Source organism: Cavia porcellus, unplaced genomic scaffold (assembly GCF_034190915.1).
Source record: "Cavia porcellus strain 051 isolate PalLab524CR breed Dunkin Hartley unplaced genomic scaffold, mCavPor4.1 scaffold_17, whole genome shotgun sequence".
Classification (NCBI taxonomy): domain Eukaryota; kingdom Metazoa; phylum Chordata; class Mammalia; order Rodentia; family Caviidae; genus Cavia; species Cavia porcellus.
In genome coordinates, this window is record NW_026947500.1 from 62,327,454 (window position 1) to 62,350,874 (window position 23,421).

The 23,421-nt window shown below is 35.5% G+C and overlaps 1 protein-coding gene across 1 annotated transcript in view; it reads left to right on the forward strand.

The window, feature by feature from the left end:
- The window catches only part of LOC100719959 (vomeronasal type-2 receptor 116-like), a 55,607-nt gene extending 32,194 nt beyond the window's left edge, over window positions 1-23,413 (forward strand). The window contains exon 8 of the mRNA XM_013151005.2: window positions 23,285-23,413. Coding sequence (XP_013006459.2) covers window positions 23,285-23,413 — 129 coding nt within the window. The remainder of the gene's footprint in view (window positions 1-23,284) is intronic.
- The last annotated feature ends 8 nt before the right edge of the window (window positions 23,414-23,421 follow it).

Here is a 23,421-nt window from a genome sequence, read left to right on the forward strand (position 1 = left end):
TAATGTGTAATCTATGTGTATCTGTTTTTTTTTTGTAGTTCTGTATTACTTGTACCCTTACACCACTTTGTTTTGTTTTGTTTTTTCTCTTTTTCCTTTTAAATAAAAGTTAAAAAGAAATAAATACATAAAATGGACAGTTTGGTAAGGAAGCAAACTATAAACACAAACAAAATTAAGAGCTAAACAGTTTTATTCTTTTGTTGCTCTCTTTAAATGTTCCCAATATATTCCATCAAAACCTCAGTACAATTAAAATACAAAACATAATAATTTGTCATTGGCCATGTGAAACAAACTTGCAGAAATACAACTGCTCCCTTGTGTTTCCCTCAACTCTTCACAGCCCCAGCTCCTGGCATGACTGACTCACTTGATGAAATAAATTTGTAATCACTTGGGCTTTCAGCTTTCTCTCCTGTATCTCCATTTTCAATATTTCTAGATTCTAGGGCTTCTTTACCTGATAATTTCAATCCTTTCCAAATTCCTCCCACAAAGTACTTCCGAAATGCTTTCAAACCATATACTTAGGAACAGTGACAGCAATGATTCCAGTTCTCTGGTTCCAAAATCGCTGTAAGTCACCTCATTGCTGATGAAAAGCACTGATGACCTGCAGGTTAAAGGAAGACAAATTTATACTGTCTCACAGATTCATTTACAGGTCCACTGGCTCTGAGGCAGAAAGGCAGCATAGAAGGAGCTGATTGAAGAAAGATTTTCAAAAATGGCAATCAGAAAGCAAACTGACAAAGAAAGATTTAGAGACAAGGACACAGCTTTTTGGGTTAAGTACCCAGAAACCCAATTGAAACTAACTGCACTAAACTCATCCAAAGTTGAATATTCTCAGGAATAGAGGAACAAAGATGTAATCACCTTTCAAACAGAAGATTTTTGGACATGCCTATCTGAGGTTGCAGAAAAATGGAGTGGAAGGAAAGGAAACATTGTTGAGCACTTACTTGTTGCCAAAATCCCAGTAGGCCTTCTGTGCTGTGGTTCACAGTAGCCTCAAACATACACATTGTTCTCCACAGTTTTACAGACTGCAAACTGAATATTTGAAAACAGAATTTTTCACTGAAATCACCCTCCTAGAAACCAACAACAACTGGGATGCAAAATCCAGGCTGAACAGTTCCTTCCCAGCCCCAGATATACTCTCTTCCTGATCCATGGTTCCATCTGATGACCCATGACTGGCAAGGAATTCCTCTGACTTAAGGTTCAGGCTCTTGTTAAAACTGTTCCTATCAAGAGGTGGAATTCAACTGCTACTAGTTGCAATTTATCAAATGATTTCATTTTCATCCTTTTATGTAGGATGGTTTCATAGGGCTGCAAATGGAGTGAGATAGTAGACACAACGGAGAAAAGAATCCTGAAGCCTTCACATGGTATACTGTGAGAAGATATATTGCACTGTACTCATCAATGCATACTCCACATAGACCAGATTGGAAAGGGAAACTGAGGATGAGATGACTTTTCAGGCAGAGCCAGCAGAGGTCACAGGTGTCCCATTCACTGCAGTTGACTTCCTGACATCCCAACCTAACCACTGCACTAAGCAAAAGCATCTCAGTCACCTGGAGCAGGCTCTAAAATGAGCTATGGCCGAAACATTACAGAAAATTCTTTTATGATATATACAAGGATGGTAATGAGACATCTCTGTCATTGCTACAGAAATGACATGGGATGGAACCCAAAACCTCAGTTCATAATAAGACATAGCCAAGTTCTAAAATGCTGTCCATTGCCCAGGTCTGCTCTAGGGACTCTAGAGATTAGTCCATTTCTGCTCAGCAAAAGCACCATGAGGTATGCACTATCATTATCCCAATGTGGATACTGGGACCCAGAGATATAATGTGGGCTGTAAATCTTCAAACACAGAAAGCATGACTCCAGACTGAACAAATCCCTGCCTCAAGAACATGGTGTCCACTACAGTCCTCATGAATCCTCACCATACTCCTTCCCAGATGATCAATACTGTGCATGCAAGGAGACAATGGGCTCTGCTGCCAGGGCCTGGGCCCTAAGGAAGAAGTGACCTACCCTGGGATTGGAGTCTGCCTGGAGTAACACCTTCTCTCCTCCTCAACAGAGGAAGAACCTACATGAAAACCTGTCCTCCCATACCTCCTTCATTGATCATCATGTGCCTTGTCTCTTCGCAAAACAGTCACTACGTAAGCACCTATTGCATTTCAGGCACACTTCTGGGGTGTTGGGAAACCAGGATGAGGGATTCAGACATGGTGCTGCTTTTGGAAGGGGAAAGACAGGAAGAGAAACTCACCTAGTAACAGAATAGGACTACAAAATACACAGCACAGGACAGAAATGGGAGCAGGGTCATCTTGAGTGGTGACTTTTGAACAGGAGTCAACTGTGAGGCTGCCTATGGGGAGAGTGCTCCAGATCAAGGGGAAGCTTGAATAGTGGCCCTGATAGATGTGACCTGTGAGGGAAGCAGATGCGTCAGGGACCTGGGGAAAAGGTTGAGGGTAGTGATTGAACCTGCTGCTTCCCCATCCTTCTCTTGTAGATGTCACTCCTGTCATCACCAGAGTTCTAGGCTGGAGCCAAGAAGTCACACTCACAATAAAGATCAGAAAGAAACTTTGGACACATAGGGGTGAGCAGAGAGTTTGTAAGCAAAACAAAATTCTTCAAAGAATCAAAAACTGAGATCTCATCTTATTAAAATTATTTACACAACAAAATAAATCACCAACAGAGCAAAAAATAACCCAAAAATTGTTAAAAATGTTTAGACAACTGCCCCCTCAGACAAATGATTTCTATCTAGAACATATAAATTATTCAAAAAAGTAAGGTCCCCCAAAATCAAAGACCCAATCCAAAGATGAGAATCTGAGAACACACATTAATCAGATGAAAAAATACAAATCAGAAATAAACACATGAGAAAATGTTCAACATTATTGGTCTTTTGAGAAATGCAAATTAATACTACACTGAGAGGGTCTATCTCACCCAGTAAGAATGTGTATCATCAAGAAATAATCAGTAACAATGTCTGGTGGGCCTTTTGGGAAGAAGGAGATATTCTCTACTGATGGTGGGAGTTAAAAACACTGCAGAAATCAGTGTGGAAACTCCTCAAAATCTAGGTTTGGAGGGCCCATTCAACTCAGCTATTCCACTTCTGGGTATGTTATTATGAGATTTAAAAACATCATACCACAGAGATAAATGAATACCCATGTTTATAACAGCACAATAGATAATGGCTAAAGGTTGGAAACAACATGAATGCCAATCAAACAAGAAATGGTTTAAAAAATATGGTATTTTTATACAGTACAATATATTAGGCTATAAAGAAGGATAAACTTGAGGCTTTTATAGGTATATGGATGTAAACTCAGATCATACTCATAAGTGAAAGAAATCAGATTCAGATGTGTATATATTATATCATCTTCCTAATATAAGAAACTAAAAGCATGAATAAGATACAAATGTACAGTAAACATTGTGAGAGGTAAAGAAGCAGCTTCAAAAAGAAAGAAGAACTGGGATGAAGGAAAGAAGAAAAGAAGCCAGTTAAAAGTTAATTATAATATGAGTTTTTATTCGTTCATTGAAAAGAATGTTTTGGAAAACAGCACCATGTGTGGACTGATACTGGAGTGGGGCAACCAGACTCAAACCTCTCTCTGTGAATCAGCCCCATTCACAGACCGCAAGAGAAGACAACCAGGCCTCACAAGGGGGTGATCCCCGCCTGGAAACCAGGACCTTGAAAGGCTGTTGCTGCAGTGGGAAAAGCCAGACCCAACCCTCTCTCTTTTGAGTCAGTGCCATTTGAGGACTTCTGTGGGAAAGAACAAGGCCTCACCAGGAAGTGGTGCCAGTCTGGAATTCATAACATTTGCATTGTTTTCTTTGGCTGGGGTTTACTCTCTTTTGTTTTTTTCAATTATGTTAAATCTAATGGCAGGAACAGTTTTTTAACAGATTACCTAAAATGGAAAGCCCATCAGAATTACAGCAGACTATTTGGCACAAACCATCAAATCAAGGAGAGTAAAGTTTTCCAAGTCCTGAAAGAAAATAAGCTCCAGCCAAGATTGATGTACCAGGCAAAAATGTCCTTGGAAATTAACAGAGAAACAAGATGCTTCCAAGATAAAGAGGAACTGGGGGAATTCACAACCACCTATCCAACCTTACAGAGAATACTACAGGACATTCTAAAGAGAGAGAAAAGCACCAGGATTTCAGGAACAGTGGCAGAGAGGCACCAATGAATGGAGCAAAAAGCAAAATAAAGAAGAAAAACAACTAATGATGGAAAAAGAGCACAACAGAAATGAGGCAGACAAGGTTGGATACAATTTCTAATATAGATGGCCTTGATACAACAAATTAAGGAAAAACAAGAGAGTCGCAGGCAAAGTAGATCAAGTGGTAGGATCCACGGAGATGCTCTTTAAAGGAAATGTAATTAACCTGAAGAAGGGTATATGGACCAAAATCAAATATGAGAAAACAGAACTCTATGAGTTAGGTAACCAGAGAGCAATAGGGGCAACTGGACCAGTATTTGTCATAGATTGGAAAGACAGGCTTTAGTAAGTAAAGAAACACAACTAGAGATCAAGTCTAGGAGTGAGAAAGTTTGGTAACACTTAGGTAAATAGCAGGTTGATCCCATTATAAAACCCAGAGTGTTGGGGAGACCCCAAAATACTCAGTACACTCTGAGGTAGTGAAAGGGGAGGAACAGTCTTTAAAAAGACAGCAGAAGATATTGCTAATAGTGTATCAGGAATTGAAGCCCACATTACTCGTACTGCACTGCTTAGATAGAACTTATTTCATCCCAGTTTGTATACAAGCACTAGATCTGAGGGCACAAACAGCTATCCAAAAATTATCAGGATATAGCACAGTAATCATCTTAAATTTCCTATTTACTTAATCTGGATCCCTGTATAACTCACACTGTTATACCCTGACTGATCTTAGTTAAATCTGATTTGTTTGATTGCTGCTTGTTAGTGACAGATTTTGCTCAAAACTGTTAGGTTCATAGTATCAAGTCAGAGAGTTTAGACAACTATACTGAAAATGACAGTGATTCACTACAATACCCATTCTGATTTGATTACTACCTATTTTTGTAGTTCTACACTATCTACAAAGTTGTATTTCTATTAATACTGTTAAGTACTCATACATTCAGTTATACTTTATCTGATGATGTGGCCAATTCTATTGATGATAACAAGAGACAACACAGTAACCATGGTACAACTCCTTGTACAGCACTTTTCATGACTTCTTAGTTTTCTATGTCTTCTTAAATTATATGTCTTCTTAGTTTTAGGTAGCTATAGGAATATGTTTTGTTCTGTCCTGCTTTGTTCTGTTTCTCCCTCTAATATAGAAAAGATAGAAATACATGTTAAGACTCATGCTTGTGTAAAACCTATAAACAGTTTATGAGAACTGATCTGATGACACCTGATGAAATGAACAAATGTTTTGAAGGAATAATAAGGCACTCCAGTACCCAGTGATGATTCCAGAATGTTATGCTGTGAAATCCAGCAATTCTATTAATCTTTGTACAGAACGATTTCGGCCTGCATTAGTTTAGTTAATCTCAACATAAATGAAGATATGGATAAATACATACATTTTAAGTGTATAGGATTGATAGGCACATTACCAAGCTTTGATTAGACAGTTGAACAGAGCTATTTGCCATCTCCCTATTTCAATTCCCATTTATATGTTCCACTTTTGTATCTTGAACAATTATTTGTAAGGGGACAATATGTAAATATCAACAAGTGATTCATTGTTGTTTACTTTTTACTTTGAAAGTATGTACTATTTCTATATATTTTCCACTTTGTTTTGTCTTTCTTTAATAAAAAAGATAGCAAGACATACTCTTGTGGCCATTTTGGATTTCCAATTGGCTTGTTTTAAAGTCCTTTGTTGCATTTATTGCTTTGTTTTATTGTTTCTATTCTGTTTGATTTTTACTATGTGTGAAGGAATCTGGAGCTTTTTTATTTTAATTAAAAAATTAAAAAAGAAGGAGGCTGATATAAAAGAGGACTTTTGGCACAGCAGAGTATTTGGCACAAACCATCAAATCAAGGAGAGTAAAGTTTTCCAAGTCCTGAAAGAAAATAAGCTCCAGCCAAGATTGATGTACCGGGCAAAAATGTCCTTGGAAGTTAACAGAGAAACAAGATGCTTCCAAGATAAAGAGAAACTGGGGGAATTCGCAACCACCTATCCAACCTTACAGAGAATACTACAGGACATTCTAAAGAGAGAAAAAATCACCAGAATAACCACACAGGTCAGAAAAGAAAAATCTAAGCAACATAGCGTTTTACCACATGATAACTCAACCTAACAGTAGTTACCATAGTGACTTTTTCTTGAAATATTTGAGTATAACTTCATATAGTATAGCATCAAACATATCAACACAGTGTAAAACCATTCAAGAGAATGAAGGTATTACAGGCTATTCAGAAAATGAACAATGGTTTCTATATTATCTCCTTGGCTATAAAATTTTTGTTTATACTGTCACATAAAATAAAATCCATTAAGATGCAATATGATAAAACCAATGGAGACAGAAGAACAAAAGCTTAATGGGACTTCACAACAGTATGATATTAAGTCAGCACTAGCTATTATGATGTTTTGTTTGCCTCAAAATAAATGTTCATACCATCACAGGTAATAAAATCAAACAACTCAGAATAAAACCATTCCAATAATGAATGAAAACATTATAAGGCTTCAAAGCAATATAACAGGGAAGCATGATTACCACATATTTTATATATTCTTATTATTTCTTACACGAGGGAAACTATTGGGAATTTATACATGTGAGTTTGATTTATTTCTCATTTGAGTCTGCTCTCAAGCTGTGACCATTTATTGATAAATATCTTAATGTGATCTTTCTTTATAGCAGAGTAGTACTCTATTGTATAAAATGCCACATGTTTTCATCTATTCCTCAGTTGATGGACACTTAGGTTGTTTCCAAGAGCTGGATATTACAAATTGTGCTGCTGTAAACATAGGTGCACACATATATCACTGTGGCATGACGTTGTCAGTTCTTCTAGTGGAATAGCTGGAACAAATGGGACTTCCAATCTCAGCTTTTTGAGAAATCTCCAGACTGACCTCCACAATGTTGGACCAGTCTACACTCCCACCAACAGTGCGGGAGAGTTCATTTTACCCACAGCCTCTCCAGCATTTCTTGTTGGTGGATTTCTTGATCCTGGCCATTCTTTCAAGAGTGAGATGGAATATCAGGGTGGTTTTAATTTTCATTTCTCTAATGAGTAATGATGATAAATATTTTTTCATGTATTTATTTGTGATTTGTATTTCTTCATCTGAGAATTGTATATTCAGCTCAGATGCCCACGTTTGGATTGGATCTTTCAATTTGGCGAGTCTGATTTTTTTAATTCTTTATATGTTTTAGACAGAAGTCCTTTGTCTGAGGGACAGTTCAGTTCACTAATATTGTTTACCAGTTTGTGGGTTTTCTTTTCACTTTGCTGGAGATTTCTTTTAACATGTAGGAACTTTTAAATAAGGGACAGTTCAGTTCACTAATACTTTTTGCCAGTTTGTGGGTTTTCCTTTCACTTTGCTGGAGATTTCTTTTAACATGTAGGAACTTTTTAATAAGAGGTGGTCCCAGTTATTGATTCTGGAAAGCATTTCCCGTGGGATTTGAGTCCTGTTCATGAATTCTGTACCTACACATATGTCTTCAAGGATTTAACCAATTTGTCTTCGAATAGATTTAGTGTTTATGTATCAATATTCAGATCTTTGATCCATTTAGATTTTAGTTTAGTACATGGTGATAGTCATGGGTCTAGTTTTCATTTTTGGTATATGGAGAACCAGTTTTTCTAGCAGCATTTATTAAAGAGACTGTCCTTCTTACAGTAAACATGTTCCTCCCCTTTATCAAAGATAAGGTGTTTGAGTGTGTTTGTAGTTGTGGTTGTATCTTCTAATCTATTACACTGATCTTGGTTCTGTTTTTATTCCAGTATCATGTTGATTTTGTTGACTTGCTTTGTAGTATAACGTCAAGTCAGGGATTGTGATGCCTCCTGCCTTGACTTTGCTGTTTAGAATCGCTTTTTTTCTTCTAGATTTCTTCTGCTTGCAGATGAATTTTGGATTGATTTCTCTAGATATATGAGGTATGTAGATGGTATTTTCATGATCACCATCCAGCCCTGGAAAGAATACTGCAAGACAGTTTAGATAAACTTAGAACAAAACCACTAAACAAAGCAGACAATTAAATGGAACAGAAAGATAAAGATGAAACAGCAGGAAGAACATGTCAACAAGAAACCAACATATAACAGTTATAACCACTAATGTAAATTGTCTCAATGCAGCAATTACAAGAAACAGACTGGCAGAATGGATCAATACACAAAATCCAACCATATACTGTCTACAAGAAACCCATCTAACCCAAAAGGTTACACACTGAAAGTCAAAGGATGGAAAACAATACTTCATGCACCAGGAAACCAAAATAAAAGCAGAGGTAGCTATTGTGTTTGCAGACAATGTGAACTTCAAACCAATAATGATCAGAAGAGATAAAGAAGGTCCCTACATACCGGTTACGGGAAAACATCAAGGGGAAGAGATAACTGTCTTAAATATTTATGCACCAAATTCCAGAGCACCCAGTTGTATAAAACAAGTATTAACAGAAATGCAAAACAAAATTAGCAATAAAAAAATTATAACAGGAAGTCTTAGCACATCATTGACACCAATGGACAGATTAACCAGATAGAAAATCAGGAAAGAAATAAAAGAACTGAATCACACCTGTGAACAAATGGACTTGATAGACATATACAGACTATTCCAACCAACAACAACAGAATACACATTCTTCTTAGCAGTACGTTTGTCAGTCTCTTAAATAGACCATATATTAACTCACAGAACATATGCAAATAAATGCAAAAGAGTTGAAATTACCCCTTGCGTGTTATTGAATCATACCGCTATGAAATTAGAAATTAATGATAAAAGATACCGCAAAAATCAAACAAACATAATGAAACTGAATAACACACTATTGATTAATCAATGGGTCACAGAGGAAATTAAAGAAGAAATTAATCAATACCTAAAAACAAATGAAAACACAAATACAACTTACAAGAAACTGTGGGACGCAATGAAAGCTATGCTCAGAGGAAAATTTATTGCACTGAGATCCCACATCAGGAAAACAGAAGGAATACAAATAAATAAACTGTTGCTAAATCACAAATATCTAAAAAAAGAGCAAGTCAAGCCCAAAGCCAAAAGAAGAGAGGAAATTATAAAAATCAGAACAGAAATCAATGCAATACAGACTAAGAAAACAATCCAAAGAAACAATGAATCAAAGAATTGGTTCTTTGAAAGAATATATAAAATTGATATGCTCATAGCCAGTCTTATTTTAAAACGGGAAGAAAAAAATAAATTTAATGCAATAAGAAATGCAAAAGGTGAAACCCCTACACTCTATGGAAATACAGAAGATCATCAACAACTATTTCAAAAACCTCTACTCTCAAAGGTTTGATAACACGGAAGAAATACAAAGATTCCTAGAAGCATATGAAGTACCAAAGCTAAGTCAAGAAGATGTAAAGCTGCTGAATAACCCAATTTCTATTAATAAAATGGAAAATATAGTTATACGCTTAACTACAAAGAAGACCCCTGGCCCAGATGGATTCACTGCAGAATTCTACAAGGAATACACTAATGCCAACACTCCTCAAACTCTTCAATAAAATTGAAAGGGAAGCAATCATCCTAAAGTCATTCCTGGAAGCAAGTATTACTCTAGTACCAAAACCTGAGAAGGACCCAACTGAAAAATAGAACTACAAACCAGTCTCCTTAATGAACACAGAGGCAAAAATTTTCAATATAATATTGGGAAATAGAATGCAGCAAATCATCAAGAAGATTATACACCATCACCAAGTGGGATTCAACCCAGGCATGTACGGATGGTTCAACATATGTAAATTGATAAATGTAATCCACCACATCAATAAAACCAAAAGTAAGAATTACGTGATCGTTTCCATAGATGCAGAAAAAGCTTTTGTTTTGTTTTTTTTTTAATTTTATTTAAAAGGAAAAAGAGAAAAACACAAAACAAACCAAAGCGGTGTAAGGGTACAAGTAATACAGAACTACAAAAAAAAAGAGTAAGAAATCACCAGTTAATAGATTACATATTATCATCTTAGAGATAGTTGCTCAAATCACAGTATCAAAGAATACAAAGTGGACATTCAAACAGGGAGACTGCAAACAGTTGTGTTCAATGATCCAACCAAAAACACTAATATGGTCAGCTACTTAGCACCCCTAAGCACACTTGTTGTTGTACCCTTTAGAGCTCTTTTATTTTCCCTCTCTTTTTTACAACATAATTCACACATTTTGTGTTTTATTACCCCTTTGTTCTTATTACATTTGTTGGGGGGGGAGAGAATAAAGTCAAATATGGCAAAACAAAGCTGTCAGTCAAAACGAAGGATAGACATAGCACATGATGTAAAACAGAGTACAAGGTTATCAACAATGGTTATCAACAATGTCTGTTGTTTCCTTAAAAGAATAATCTATCTCATTAGTTATTATAAAGTTGAACAAAACAGTAGAAAACAGGACCAATAAACCTTAAGCATTGTAAACATTACATGACTTCCAAAGGAGACAATAGTCAAACCAGAATGGGCATCTCAGTGAATCTTATTGCCTTCAAAGTAGTTGCCTATACCCTCAAACTTGATACTATCATACAGAATGGAACAGAGTCTAGTCAGTCAAAACAAGATCGTGGGAGTATTACAGGACTTCAAAACAAGTTAATAGGAAATAAAAAATGTTACTATTATATATCCTGCTAATTTTTTAATTTTTTCCTTAATCAAAAAAACATAAAAAATAACTAAATAATTTTTAATGAATAAGAGAGAGATTGAGATAAAACAGGACATAAAAATATAACAGTACAGGTCAAAGCATGACTGTTTGAGCAACCTAGTGCTTCACCACCAAATAACGTGACTCAATAGTTGTTACCATAGTGTCTGTCTTTTTCCTTGAAATATTTGAATAAAACTTCATATACTATAGCTTCAAATATTTCCATATCAAGAAGCCCAGAATAAAGACTTTCCAATTAATAAGTGAAACCTTTATAAGGCTTCAAGGCCACATAATGGGGAAACATGATTACCACATATTTTTATATATTTGAATCATTACTTACATTAGGGAATCTATTCAGTATTCACACATGCAAGACTGATTTCTTTCACTTATGAGTATGGTCTCAAGCTGCGCCCATTTATTGATAAAATAAATTGATCTCAATGTGATCCTTCTTTATAGCTGAGTAGTACTCCATTGTATAGAAATACCACAACTTTTTTATCCATTCCTCAGTTGATGGACACTTGGGTTGTTTCCAAGATCTCGTGATTACAAATTGTGCTGCTATAAACATAGGTGCACATATATCACTGTGGTATGATGCTTTCAGTTCTTCTGGGAATATGCCTAGAAGTGAAATAGCTGTCATAAATGGGACTTCCATTTATTAAAATTTTATTTATAAGGAAAAAAAGAAAAACACAAAACAAAACAACGCGGTGTAAGGGTACATGTAATACAGAACTCAAAAAAAAAAAAAAACAGTAAGAAATCACCTGTTAATAGATTACATATTATCATCTTAGAAATAGTTGCTCAAATCACAGTATCAAAGAATACAAAGTGGACATTCAAACAGAGAGACTGCAAACAGCTGTGTTCAATGATCCAAAAACATTAATATAGTCAGCTGTTTAACACGCCTAAACACACTTGCTATTATATCCCTTAGAGCTCTTTTTTTTCCCCTCTCTTTTTTACAGCAAAATTTACACATTTTGGATTTTGTTACTCCTTAGTTCTTATTATTTTTTGGGGGGGGGAGAGAATAAAGTCAATATGGAAAAACAAAGCTGTCAGTCAAAACCAAGGATAAACATAGCACATGATGTAAAACAGAGTACAAGGTTATCAACAATGGTTATCAACGATGTCTCTTGTTTCCTTAAAAAGAATTGTCTATCTCATTAGATACTATAAAGTTGAACAAAACAGTAGAGAACAAGACCAATAAAACTTAGGCATTGTAAACATTGCAGGACATCCAGAGGAGAAAATAGTCAAACCAGAATGGGCATCTTAGTGAATCTTATTGCCTTCAAAGTAGTTGCTTATACTCTCAAACTTGATACTATCATACAGAATGAAACAGAGTCTAATCAGGCAAAACAAGATCGTGGGAGTATTACAGGACTTCAAAACAAGTTAATAGGAAATGAAAAACAATTACCATTATATATCCTACTAATGTTTTTAGTTTTTCCCCTTAATTAAAACAAACATAAGAAATAACTAAATAATTTTTTTAAAGAGTAAGGGAGAGATTGAGATAAAACAGGACATTACAATATAACAATACAGGTCAAAGCATGACTGTTTGAGCAACCTAGTGCTTCACCACCAAATAACGCGACTCAATAGTAGCTACAGTAGTTTCTGTCTTTTTCCTTGAAATATTTGGATAAAACTTAATATACTATAGCTTCAAATATTTCCATATCAAGAAGCCCAGAATAAAGTCTTTCCAATTAATAAGTGAAAACTTTATAAGGCTTCAAGGCCACATAATGGGGAATCATGATTACCACATATTTTTATATATTTGAACCATGACTTACATTAGGGAAACAATTCAGTATTCACACATGCGAGACTGATTTATTTCACTTATGAGTATGGTCTCAAGCTGTGCCCATTTATTGATAAATATCTCAATGTGATCCTTCTTTATAGCTGAATAATACTCCATTGCATAGAAATACCACAACTTTTTTATCCATTCTTCAGTTGATGGACACTTGGGTTGTTTCCAAGATCTGGTGATTACAAATTGTGCTGCTATAAACATAGGTGCACATATATCACTGTGGTATGATGCTTTCAGTTCTTCTGGGAATATGCCTAGAAGTGGAATAGCTGGGATAAATGGGATTTCCAATCCCAACTTTTTGAGAAATCTCCAGACAGACCTCCACAAAGGCTATACCAGTCTGCACTCCCACCAAAAGTGCAGGAGAGTTCCTTTTTCCCCACAGCCTCTCCTGCATTTGTTGTTGTTGGTTTTCTTGATCCTGGCCATTTTTTCAGGAGTGATAGGGTATCTCAGTGTGGTTTTAATTTGCATTTCTCTAATGACCAATGATCATGAACATTTTTTCATGTATTTATTTGCCATTTGCATTTCTTCATCTGAGAATGAGTATTCATCTAAGATGCCCATTTTTGGATTGGATCTTTGAATTTTGGAGGTCTGAGTTTTTTTTAATTCTTTATATGTTTTAGACAAGAGTCCCTTGTCTGAGAGAGAGTTCACTAAAATCTTTTCCCAGTTTGTAGGTTTTCATTTCACTATGCTGGAGATTTCTTTTGACATGCAGAAACTTTTTAATAAGAAGTGGTCTCAGTTATTGATTCTGGGAAGTATTTCCTGTGCGATTTGAGTCCTGTTCATGAATTCTTTACCTAATCCTATGTCTCCAAGGTTTCTACCCAATTTGTCTTCCAATAGATTTAGTGTTTCTGTTTTTATATTCAGATCTTGGACCCATTTAGATTTTAATTTAGTACATGGTGATAGACATGGGTGTAGCTTTAGTTTTCAGCAAATGGAGAGCCAGTTTTTCCAGCACCATTTATTAAAAGAGACTGTCATTCTTCCAATGAACCTGCTTGGCTCCTTTATCAAAGATAAGGTGGTTGAGTGTGTTTGTAGTGGTGGTTGTATCTTCTAATCTATTCCACTGATCTTCAGCTCTGTTTTGATTCCAATAGCATGTTGATTTTACTACTGTTGCTTTGTAGTATAACTTCAAGTCAGGCATTGTGATGCCTCCTGCTTTGTCTTTGCTACTTAGAATTGCCTTTGCGATTCTAGGTCTCTTCTGGTTCCAGATGAAATTTAGGAGAGATTTCTCTAGATCTATAAGGTATGTTGATGGTATTTTTATTGGGATTGCATTGAATCTGTATAACAGTTTTGGGAGAATGGCCATTTTCAAAATGTTTGTTCTTCCTATCCACGAGAAAGGGATATCTTTCCATTTTCTGAGATCATCTTCAATTTCTTTTTTAGTGTATTATAATTTTCCCTGTATAGGTCTTTCACTTCTTTTGTAAGAGTAATTCCTAAACATTTCATTTTTTTGTTTGCTAATGTGAAGAGTGTGGTTTCCCTTATTTCGCTTTCTGTGATTTTCTTGTTCATGTATAGGAATGCTATTGATTTCTGAGTATTGATTTTGTATCCAGCCACATTACTGAATTTATTTATTGCATCTAAGAGTCTTTCAATGGAGTTTAGGGGGTCTTCTATGTAGAGTATCATGTCATCTGCAGACAATGATAATTTAAGTTCTTCTTTTCCTATCTTTACCCCTTATATTTCTCTCTCTTGCCTAATTGGTCTGGCTAGTACTTCCAGTACTATATTAAATAGGAGAGGTGATAAAGGACATCCTTGTCTTGTGCCTGATTTTAAAGTAAAGGCTTTCAATTTTTGGCCATTTAGTATGATGCTGGCTGTTGGTTTGTCATAAATGGCCTTTATTATATTGAAGTAAAGTTCATCTATTCCAATTTTCTGTAAAGTTCTTATCATGAATGAATGTTGGAACTTATTGAAGGCTTTTTCTGCATCTATAGAAATGATCATGTGATTCTTACTTTGGCTTTATTGATATGGTGGACCACATTTATTGATTTACGTATGTTGAACCATCTTTGCATTCCTGGAATGAATCCCACTTGGTCATTGTGTATAATCTTCTTGATGATTTGCTGCATCCTATTTGCCAATATTTTACTGAGGATTTTTGCATCTGTGTTCATTAGGGAGATCGGTCTATAGTTCTCTTTTTTAGTTCCGTCTTTCTCAGGTTTTGGTTCTAGTGTAAAATTCGCTTCCAGGAATGACTTAGGAAGGATTGCTTCCCTTTCAATTTCATTGAATAGTCTGAGGAGTGTCGGCATTACGTCTTCTTTGTATTTCTTGTAGAATTGTGCAGTCACTCCGTCTGGGCCATAGCTCTTCTTTGTAGGTAAGGACTTAATTACATTTTCAATTTCATTAACATAGATTGGGTTATTCAACTGTTTTACATCCTCTTGATCTAGCTTTGGTACTTCATATGTTTGTAAGAATCTGTCTATTTCTTCTGTGTTATCAAACTTTTGATAGTAGAGGTTCTCAAAATAGGTGTTGATGATCTTTTGTATTTCTGTTGGGTCTGTCGTGATTTCACCTTTTTCATTGCTTATTGCATGAATTTGAGCTTTTTCTTCCCTTTTTTAATAAGGTTGCCGAGGGGCTTATCGATTTTGTTTATTCTTTTAAAGAACCAACTCTTTGATTCGTTGATTCTTTGGATTGTTTTCTTAGTGTCTATTGCATTAATTTCTGCTCTGATTTTTATAATTTCCTCTCTTCTTTTGGCTTTGGGCTTGACTTGCTCTTCTTTTTCTAGCTGTTTGAGGTGTAGCATCAAGTTATTTATTTGTATTCGTTCTGTTTTCCTGATGTGGGAACTCAGTGCAATAAATTTTCCTCTCAGGACGGCTTTCATTGCATCCCACAAATTCCAGTAAGTTGTATCTGCATTTTCATTTTCTTTTAGGTATTGTTTAATTTCTTCTTTAATTTCTTCTGTGACCACTGAATACTCAAGAGTGTGTTGTTCAGTTTCAATGTGTTTGAGGATTTTTTGCAGTATCTTTTATCATTAATTTCTAATTTCAGAATGCTATGATTCGATAACATGCAAGGGATGATTTTAACTGCTTTGCATTTGTTTAAATATGTTCTGTGAGCTAATATATGTTCTGTTATAGAGAATGATACATGTACTGCTGAGAAGAATGTGTATTCTGATCTTGTTGGGTGGAACATTCTGTATATGTCTATCAAATCCATTTGTTCGCAGGTGTGATTCAGTTCTGTTATTTCTTTGCTGATTTTCTGTCTGGTTGATTTGTCCCTTGGTGTCAATGGCATATTAAGCTCTCCTGTTACAATTGTGTTACTGATAATTTGAGTTTTCATTTCTGTTAATAGTTGTTTTATATAACTGGGTGCTCTGGAGTTTGGTGCATATATATTTAAGATAGTAATCTCTTCCTCTTGGAGTTTTCCCCTTACGAGTATGTAGTGACATTCTTTGCCCTTTATGGTCATTGTTGGTTTAAAGTTCACATTGTCTGCAAACAGAATGTCTACTCCTGCCTTTTGTTGGATTCCTGCTGCATGAAGTATTGTTTTCCATCCTTTGACTTTCAGTCTGTGAGTATCCTTCTGGGTTAATGGGTTTCTTGTAAAATGAATATGGTTGGATTTTGTTTCTTGATCCATTCTGCTAGTCTGTTTCTTTTGATTGGTGCATTGAGACCATTTACATTAATGGTTATTACTGTTAAATGCTGGTTTATTGTTGGCATGTTATCTGTCTGCTGTTGCATCTTTATCTTTCTGTCCTATTTAATTATCTGCTTTGCTTAGTGGTTTTTTCCTTTGTGTATCTAAACTGACTTTCAATATTTTTTGCAGGGTTGGTTTGGTGTTCATGAATGCTTCGGCTGTTCTTTGTCATGGAAGTATCATATTTCACCATCAATTTTGAATGATAGTTTTGCAAGATATATCAGTCTAGGTTGGAAATCATTTTGCTTTAGGATCTGGAATACTTCACTCCATGCACTTCTTGACTATATTGTTTTGTGCTGAGAAGTCTGCTGTAACTCTGATAGGTTTATCCTTATAAATGATCTTTCTTTTCTCTCTGACAGCTTTTAATAATCTATTCTTGTGTTGGATTTCTGGGATGGTGATTATTATATGTCTGGGTGTAGTTTCATTTTGGTTATGACTATTTGGATTTCGATATTCTTCACTGATTCTCATGTCGGTTTCTGATCTCATGCTTGGGAAATTTTCAGCTATTACTTCTCTAAATATCCTCTTGACATCCTTTATGTTGTCTCCATCTTTTTCACTAATCTCTATCATTCTTATGTGATTTTTCTTTACATCGTCTTGCAGCTGTTGAATTGCTGTTTCCTGATTCCTTGTTATTTTTAAAAGATCTTTCCTTTCCTTTTCCCTAGCTGAAATCCTGTCTTCAAGGTCTGAAATTCTATCTTCACTTTCATTAAGGTGGTTTTTACCACTTTCAGTGGAGTTTTTTATTTCCTGTATATCTCTGTGCATCTGCATTATGTATTCTGTTTGTTTCTTATATTGCTCATCTAGGGATTCTATCTTTTTGTTTAGTTCCTCCAATTTTTTATCTGTGTTTTCTTTAGATATATTCAGAACCTGTTTCATTTCTTTTATCATTTCTTCTTTTACCTGGGAGATTATTTCAAGTTTGAATTTCTTTAAAGCTTCCTGGAGTTGCTTGTTAAATTCAGTAGCTATTGTGTCTGATATTTGAGGTGAATGGCATATATTTTCTTTTATATACATTGCTCCTAGGGTTTCTTGAGATGGGATGGAGGTTTGAGGTTGTAATTTGGTCTTTTATATTGTCATTTTCCTATATTTCTGTGTTTCAAGTGTTATTTGAAAGCTTCCTCAGGATCTGTTGGAAATCCCCTTCTATGTTTGCAGCTCCTGAGGGTCGGGCATCCCATTACCCCAAGCCACTGGGCCTGCAGAACCAATTGCCCTCCTCTGCCTGTTCAGAACTCTGCAGTTCCAGATAAGCTGGGCCTCAGGGACACTGTGCACCCATCAGCCCGTTGGGGCTCCACAGCTCTCCAATCGCAGCTGGGATGTGGAGGTGGATGTAGATGCCTCAAACTCACCTTTCCACTTCACTGCACCCGGAAGCCTGGAGGGACCCGAACAGTCTGGGCTTTGGGCAGAGTGTGCTGAACACTCACCACAGGCCGTGGTGCCTCTGGAACCTGTGATCCTCCCCTGCTTGCTGAGATATCCACAGTCCTCCAGACATATGGGGAGGCTGATGCAGTGCCCCAGATCCACCCAGCCCCTCCTCTGCACAATGATGTCTAGGTTCGGGACAGAGAAAACTTTTGATAAGGTCCAACATTCATTTATGATAAGAACCATGCAGAATACTGGAATAGATCGTCTTACCACAATATAATAAAGTCTGTCGATGACAAAACAACCGGCTGTATCATACTAAGAGCCAAATAATTGAAGACCTCTACTTTAAAATCAGGCACAAGACAAGAATGTCCCTTATTTTGCTCCTATTTAATATAGTACTGGAAAAACTAGCAAGAGAAATTATACAAGAGAGAATGATACTGTGATTTGAGCAACTATTTCCAAGATGATATTATGTAATCTAGTAACAGGTGATTTCTTACTGTTATGTTTTTTTTTTTGTAGTTCTGTATTATGTGTAACCTTACACTGCTTTGTTTTGTTTTGTGTTTTTCTCTTTTTCCTCTTAAATAAAAAAAAAAGAAAAAAAAGAGAGAAACAAAAGGGGTAAAGGTAGGAAAACAGGAAGTTAAATTATCATTATTTGCAAATGACATAATACTTTATAGAGAAGACCCCTAAAATTCCATTTAAAGACTCTTAGATATGATACATAAATTCAGCTATATAGCTGAATACAAAATCAATACTTAAAAATCATTAGCTTTCCTACACACAAACAACAAAATCACCGACAGAGAAATAAGAGAAGCCACAACCTGCACACTACCAACCAAAAAAAAATGAAATATTTAGGAAATACTGTCATGAAAAATGTGAAAGACCTATACCGGGAAAATTATAATACACTGAAAAATGAAAGCAAATATGATCTCAGAAAATGGAAAGACATCCATTACTCTTGGATAGGAAGAATAAATATTGTAAAAATGGCCATTCTCCCAAAACTGTTATACAGATTCAATGCAATCCCAATAAAAAATACCATCAGCATACCCCATAGAACTCGAGAAATCACTTCTAAAATTCATCTGCAGTGAGAAGAGACCTAGAATAGCAAGGAGAGTTCTAAGCAGCACAGGCAAGCCAGGAAGTATCACAATCCCTGACTTGACATTATACTACAAGGCAACTGTAGTAAAATCAACATGGTACTGGGACCAAAACACAGCCGAAGATCAGTGGAATAGACTAGAAGATATAACTACAACTACAAACACACTCGACCACCTTATCTTTGATAAAGGTACCAAACATCTTCACTGGAAGAATGACAGTCTTCAATAAATGCTGTTGGAAAAACGGGCTCTCCATATGCCAAAAACTAAAACTAGACCCATGCTTATCAACATGTATTAAAACAAAATTTAAATGGATCAAGGATCTAAATATTAAAACAGAAACACTAAATCTATTGGAGGACAAATTGGGTAAAAACCTTGAAGAAATAGGAATAGGCAGAGAATTCATGAACAGGACTCAAACCCATGGGAAATACTTCCCAGAGTCAATAATTGGGATCCCCTCTTATTACAAAAGATTCTGCATGTCAAAAGAAATCTCCATCATAGTGAAAACAAAACCCACAAAGTGGGAAAAAATGTTAGTGAACTGCCCCTCAGACAAAGGATTTCTGTCTAAAACATATAAAGAATTTAAAAAAATCAGACCCCCAAAATTCAAATACCCAGTCCAAAAATGGGCATCTGAGATGAATAAACAATTCTCAGATGAAGAAATACAAACGGCAAATAAATACATGAAAAAATGTTCACCATCACTGGTCATTAGAGAAATGCAAATTAAAACCACACTGAGATTTCATCTCACTCCTCAAAGAATGGCCAAGATCAAGAAAACCAACAACAACAAATGCTGGAGAGGCTGTGGGAAAAAAGGAACTCTCCTACACTGTTGGTGGGAGTGTAGACTAGTGCAATTATTGTGGAGGTCAGTCTGGAGATTTCTCAGAAAACTAGGACTGGAAAGGCCCATATGACCCAGCTATATTACTTCTAGGCATATTCCCAGAAGAACTGAAAGCATCATACCACAGTGATATATGTGTACCCATGTTTATAGCAGCACAATTTGTAATAGCCAGATCTCGGAAACAACCTAATGTCCATCAACTGAGGAATGGATAAAAAAAAAGTTGTGATAATTTTATATAATGCAGTACTACTCAGCTGTAAAGAATGATCACATTGAGATATTTATAAATAACTGGACACAGCTTGAGACCACACTCAGAAGTGAAATAAATCAAACTCACATGTATGAATACCGAATATTTTCTCTAGTGTAAGGAATGATAAGAATACATAAAAGTATGTGGTAATCATGATTCCCAACCATGTAGGTTTGAAGCCAAATAATGTTTTCTCTCATTAATTGCAATGGTTTTAAGCGGGATTGTTCGATTTTAGTATCAGTGATAGTACAAATACCTATTCTGAATAAAACAACACCTCATAAAAGCTAGTGCTGATTTAATAACATCTTGTTTTGAAGTCCCATCAAGCTGTTGTATATCTGTTTCCACTGGTTTTAACGTGTTGTGTCTTACTATACTTTACTATATGCGATAGTATAAACAAAAATTTTTGTAGGCAAAGATATAATATAGAAAGCATTGTTCGTTTTCTGTTAACTGGTTCTAATATGCTGTATGTAATTCTTTCATTCTCTTGAATGACTTCACAGTCTTGATATGCTTGATGCTATAGCATACCAAGTTATACTCAAATAAGTCAAGGAAAGAGGCAATAAGGTGACTACTATTATGCTAGATTATCTGGGGTGTAACACAATGATGCTTAAATTGTTCAGTTCTGAACTGTGTTGTTCTGTTACAATGTCCTCTTTTATCTCAATCTCCACCATTTTTTAAATTAATCTATATTCTCCTTTTTTTTTCAATTACGGGAAAGCTAAATGAAAAATAGTGGGATATATTATAGTAACTTTTGGTTTAACTATTAACGTGATTTTAACCCCAGTATGGCTCCCCACATCTTGTTATGTGTGTTTTTACTATATTCCATTTTGTTTGATAGTATCAAGTTGGAGGGTACAGGCATCCACTTTGAAGGTAATAAGATCTACTATGATACCCATTATGGTTTCAGCATTATTTTCTTTGGAAGTCCTGTAAGGTCTCCAGTGTAGGTTTTATTGGTCTTGCTCTGTACTGTTTTGATCAATTCTATTATACCTGATGATATAGGCAACTCTTTTTAAAATAGCAAGAGGCACAATGGTACCAATTTTTGATCACCTGATATTCTATTTATGCATCATGTTCTATGCCCATCCTTCTGTTCTAACTGACTCTGTTTTGTTTGGTCACGTAAGGTTTTATTCTCTTCAAAAAAACAAGTAATAAGAACTATGGGATTAAAAAAAAAACAAAAAGTGCAATTGTTATTGTGAAAAAAAAAAGAGGAAAGGAACGTGGTCTAAGGGATGTAACTGAATGTATGTTTGAGTGTGTGGGAAGGAAAACCATATTACTGAGCTTTTGTTGGACCATTGAACAGAACTGTCTGAAATCTCACTGTATGAATGTATACATTATATGCTTTAATTTTGTAATTTGGACAACTGTTTCTTAAGATGTCAATATGTAAACTATTAACTAGTGACTTCTTAATGTATTTTTTTTCTTGAAACTCTGTATTATTTGTACCCTTTTACTGCTTTGTTTTTATATTTCCTTTCTTTTTTTTCTCTTTAAATAAATGAAAAAAGAAAAAATATCCAACACTCAAAGTTAAAGGAAGAAAGCTTTATTTATCTCACAGTTTGTCAAGGTTTCAGTCCACAATCAGCTAACTCCAAGGCAGAATGTCACATGGCAAATGGGCAACATTTTAGGGCAGTGGAAAACAGCAAAGTCAGGAAGAAAATCTGCATCCAGAAACCACAATTGTTGAGTCACTTAGTCAACTTCTAAATTTCTCAAATGTATCAAATGTTGTAGTTATTATATACTTATTAATTTTAATCATGTCTTAAAAGTTTTTGAAATTCTGATGATTTTGTACTTAGAACCTAATTATATTTTTAAATAGCTACTTTTCAAAGCTAATAAGAACATGAGATCAACATTTTACAAATTGGAAACTATTCTCTCAAAATTTATACACTCTAAATTTTGAACCTTATTTTTTGAAAAATCAATAACTCCTTGCATGTTTAACAGATTGTCTGATTGGGTTTACAAGTGTATAATACAATACTGATAAATATACAATAGCTGAAGTCTAAGTTTACACTGAGGCTCATTCCTTGCACTGGTTACTTAAATTTTGACAAATACAAAATGGATTGGACAAATACACTATTACTCATAGTAATCTACTTGTTCTGAAAGTTCCACTGAGTGTCATGGCTGTAAATGCTCTCTATACTTCCCTACTCCTCAAAATTTGACTGATGGTAAATACAGAAGTCATTTTCAGTTTTGCCCCGCTGCTTGAAGATGAGGGAAAAAGAAATTTAAAACATGGACGCATGTTCTCATAAAAGCCTAAATACTGGTGGAAGCCAAGTTTGTAAGACTACATTTGGAATACTACAGAATACTGAATCATGGAAAGAAGATACTTGAAAAAATTAAGCAGTAAGGAAGTATGAGAAATTACACAATTCAAAAATGTATTATACTTTCTTCAGTGGTCTCCAGTAACTAACTTGGGATTCTTGACTGTAGTACAATTATTTGTACCACAAGCAGTGAAGAGTGGGTGTGGCTGTCAGTTACATTGTGTAGCTGGTACACAGACAACACAGTTCTGCAGAGAAAGTTCTTTGGCTGAAAATCTTAATCAGGGGCCTGTCGTATGATACTCGTTAATCTTCCACTTTGTAAAGCACAATACCAGAACAGTAACATTAAATATTCTAATGCAAACAAATAGCAAATCTCTAATGGTACCTGCCTGACTGACTTAATGACTAAGACTTAGGAACAAACCTGCCCAGGAGGAGGGGGCCCCAGGGGTGTTGCTATCACTGGAACTGAATTACATAATGATGGCTCCAGGTGAAAAAAGTGACACTCAAGGATGCCTTCTGGCTGGTATTTTTCTCTAGGACACCACCCTCAGGTGTGGAGCCCAAGGGCCAATGGTGGCAAACTTCTCCAGGGACATGGAGCAGTCACTGGTGACAGGAATTGGGGCATCAGAGTGTCAACCTGAGTCAGACACAATGTCATGCTGAAGTACAGA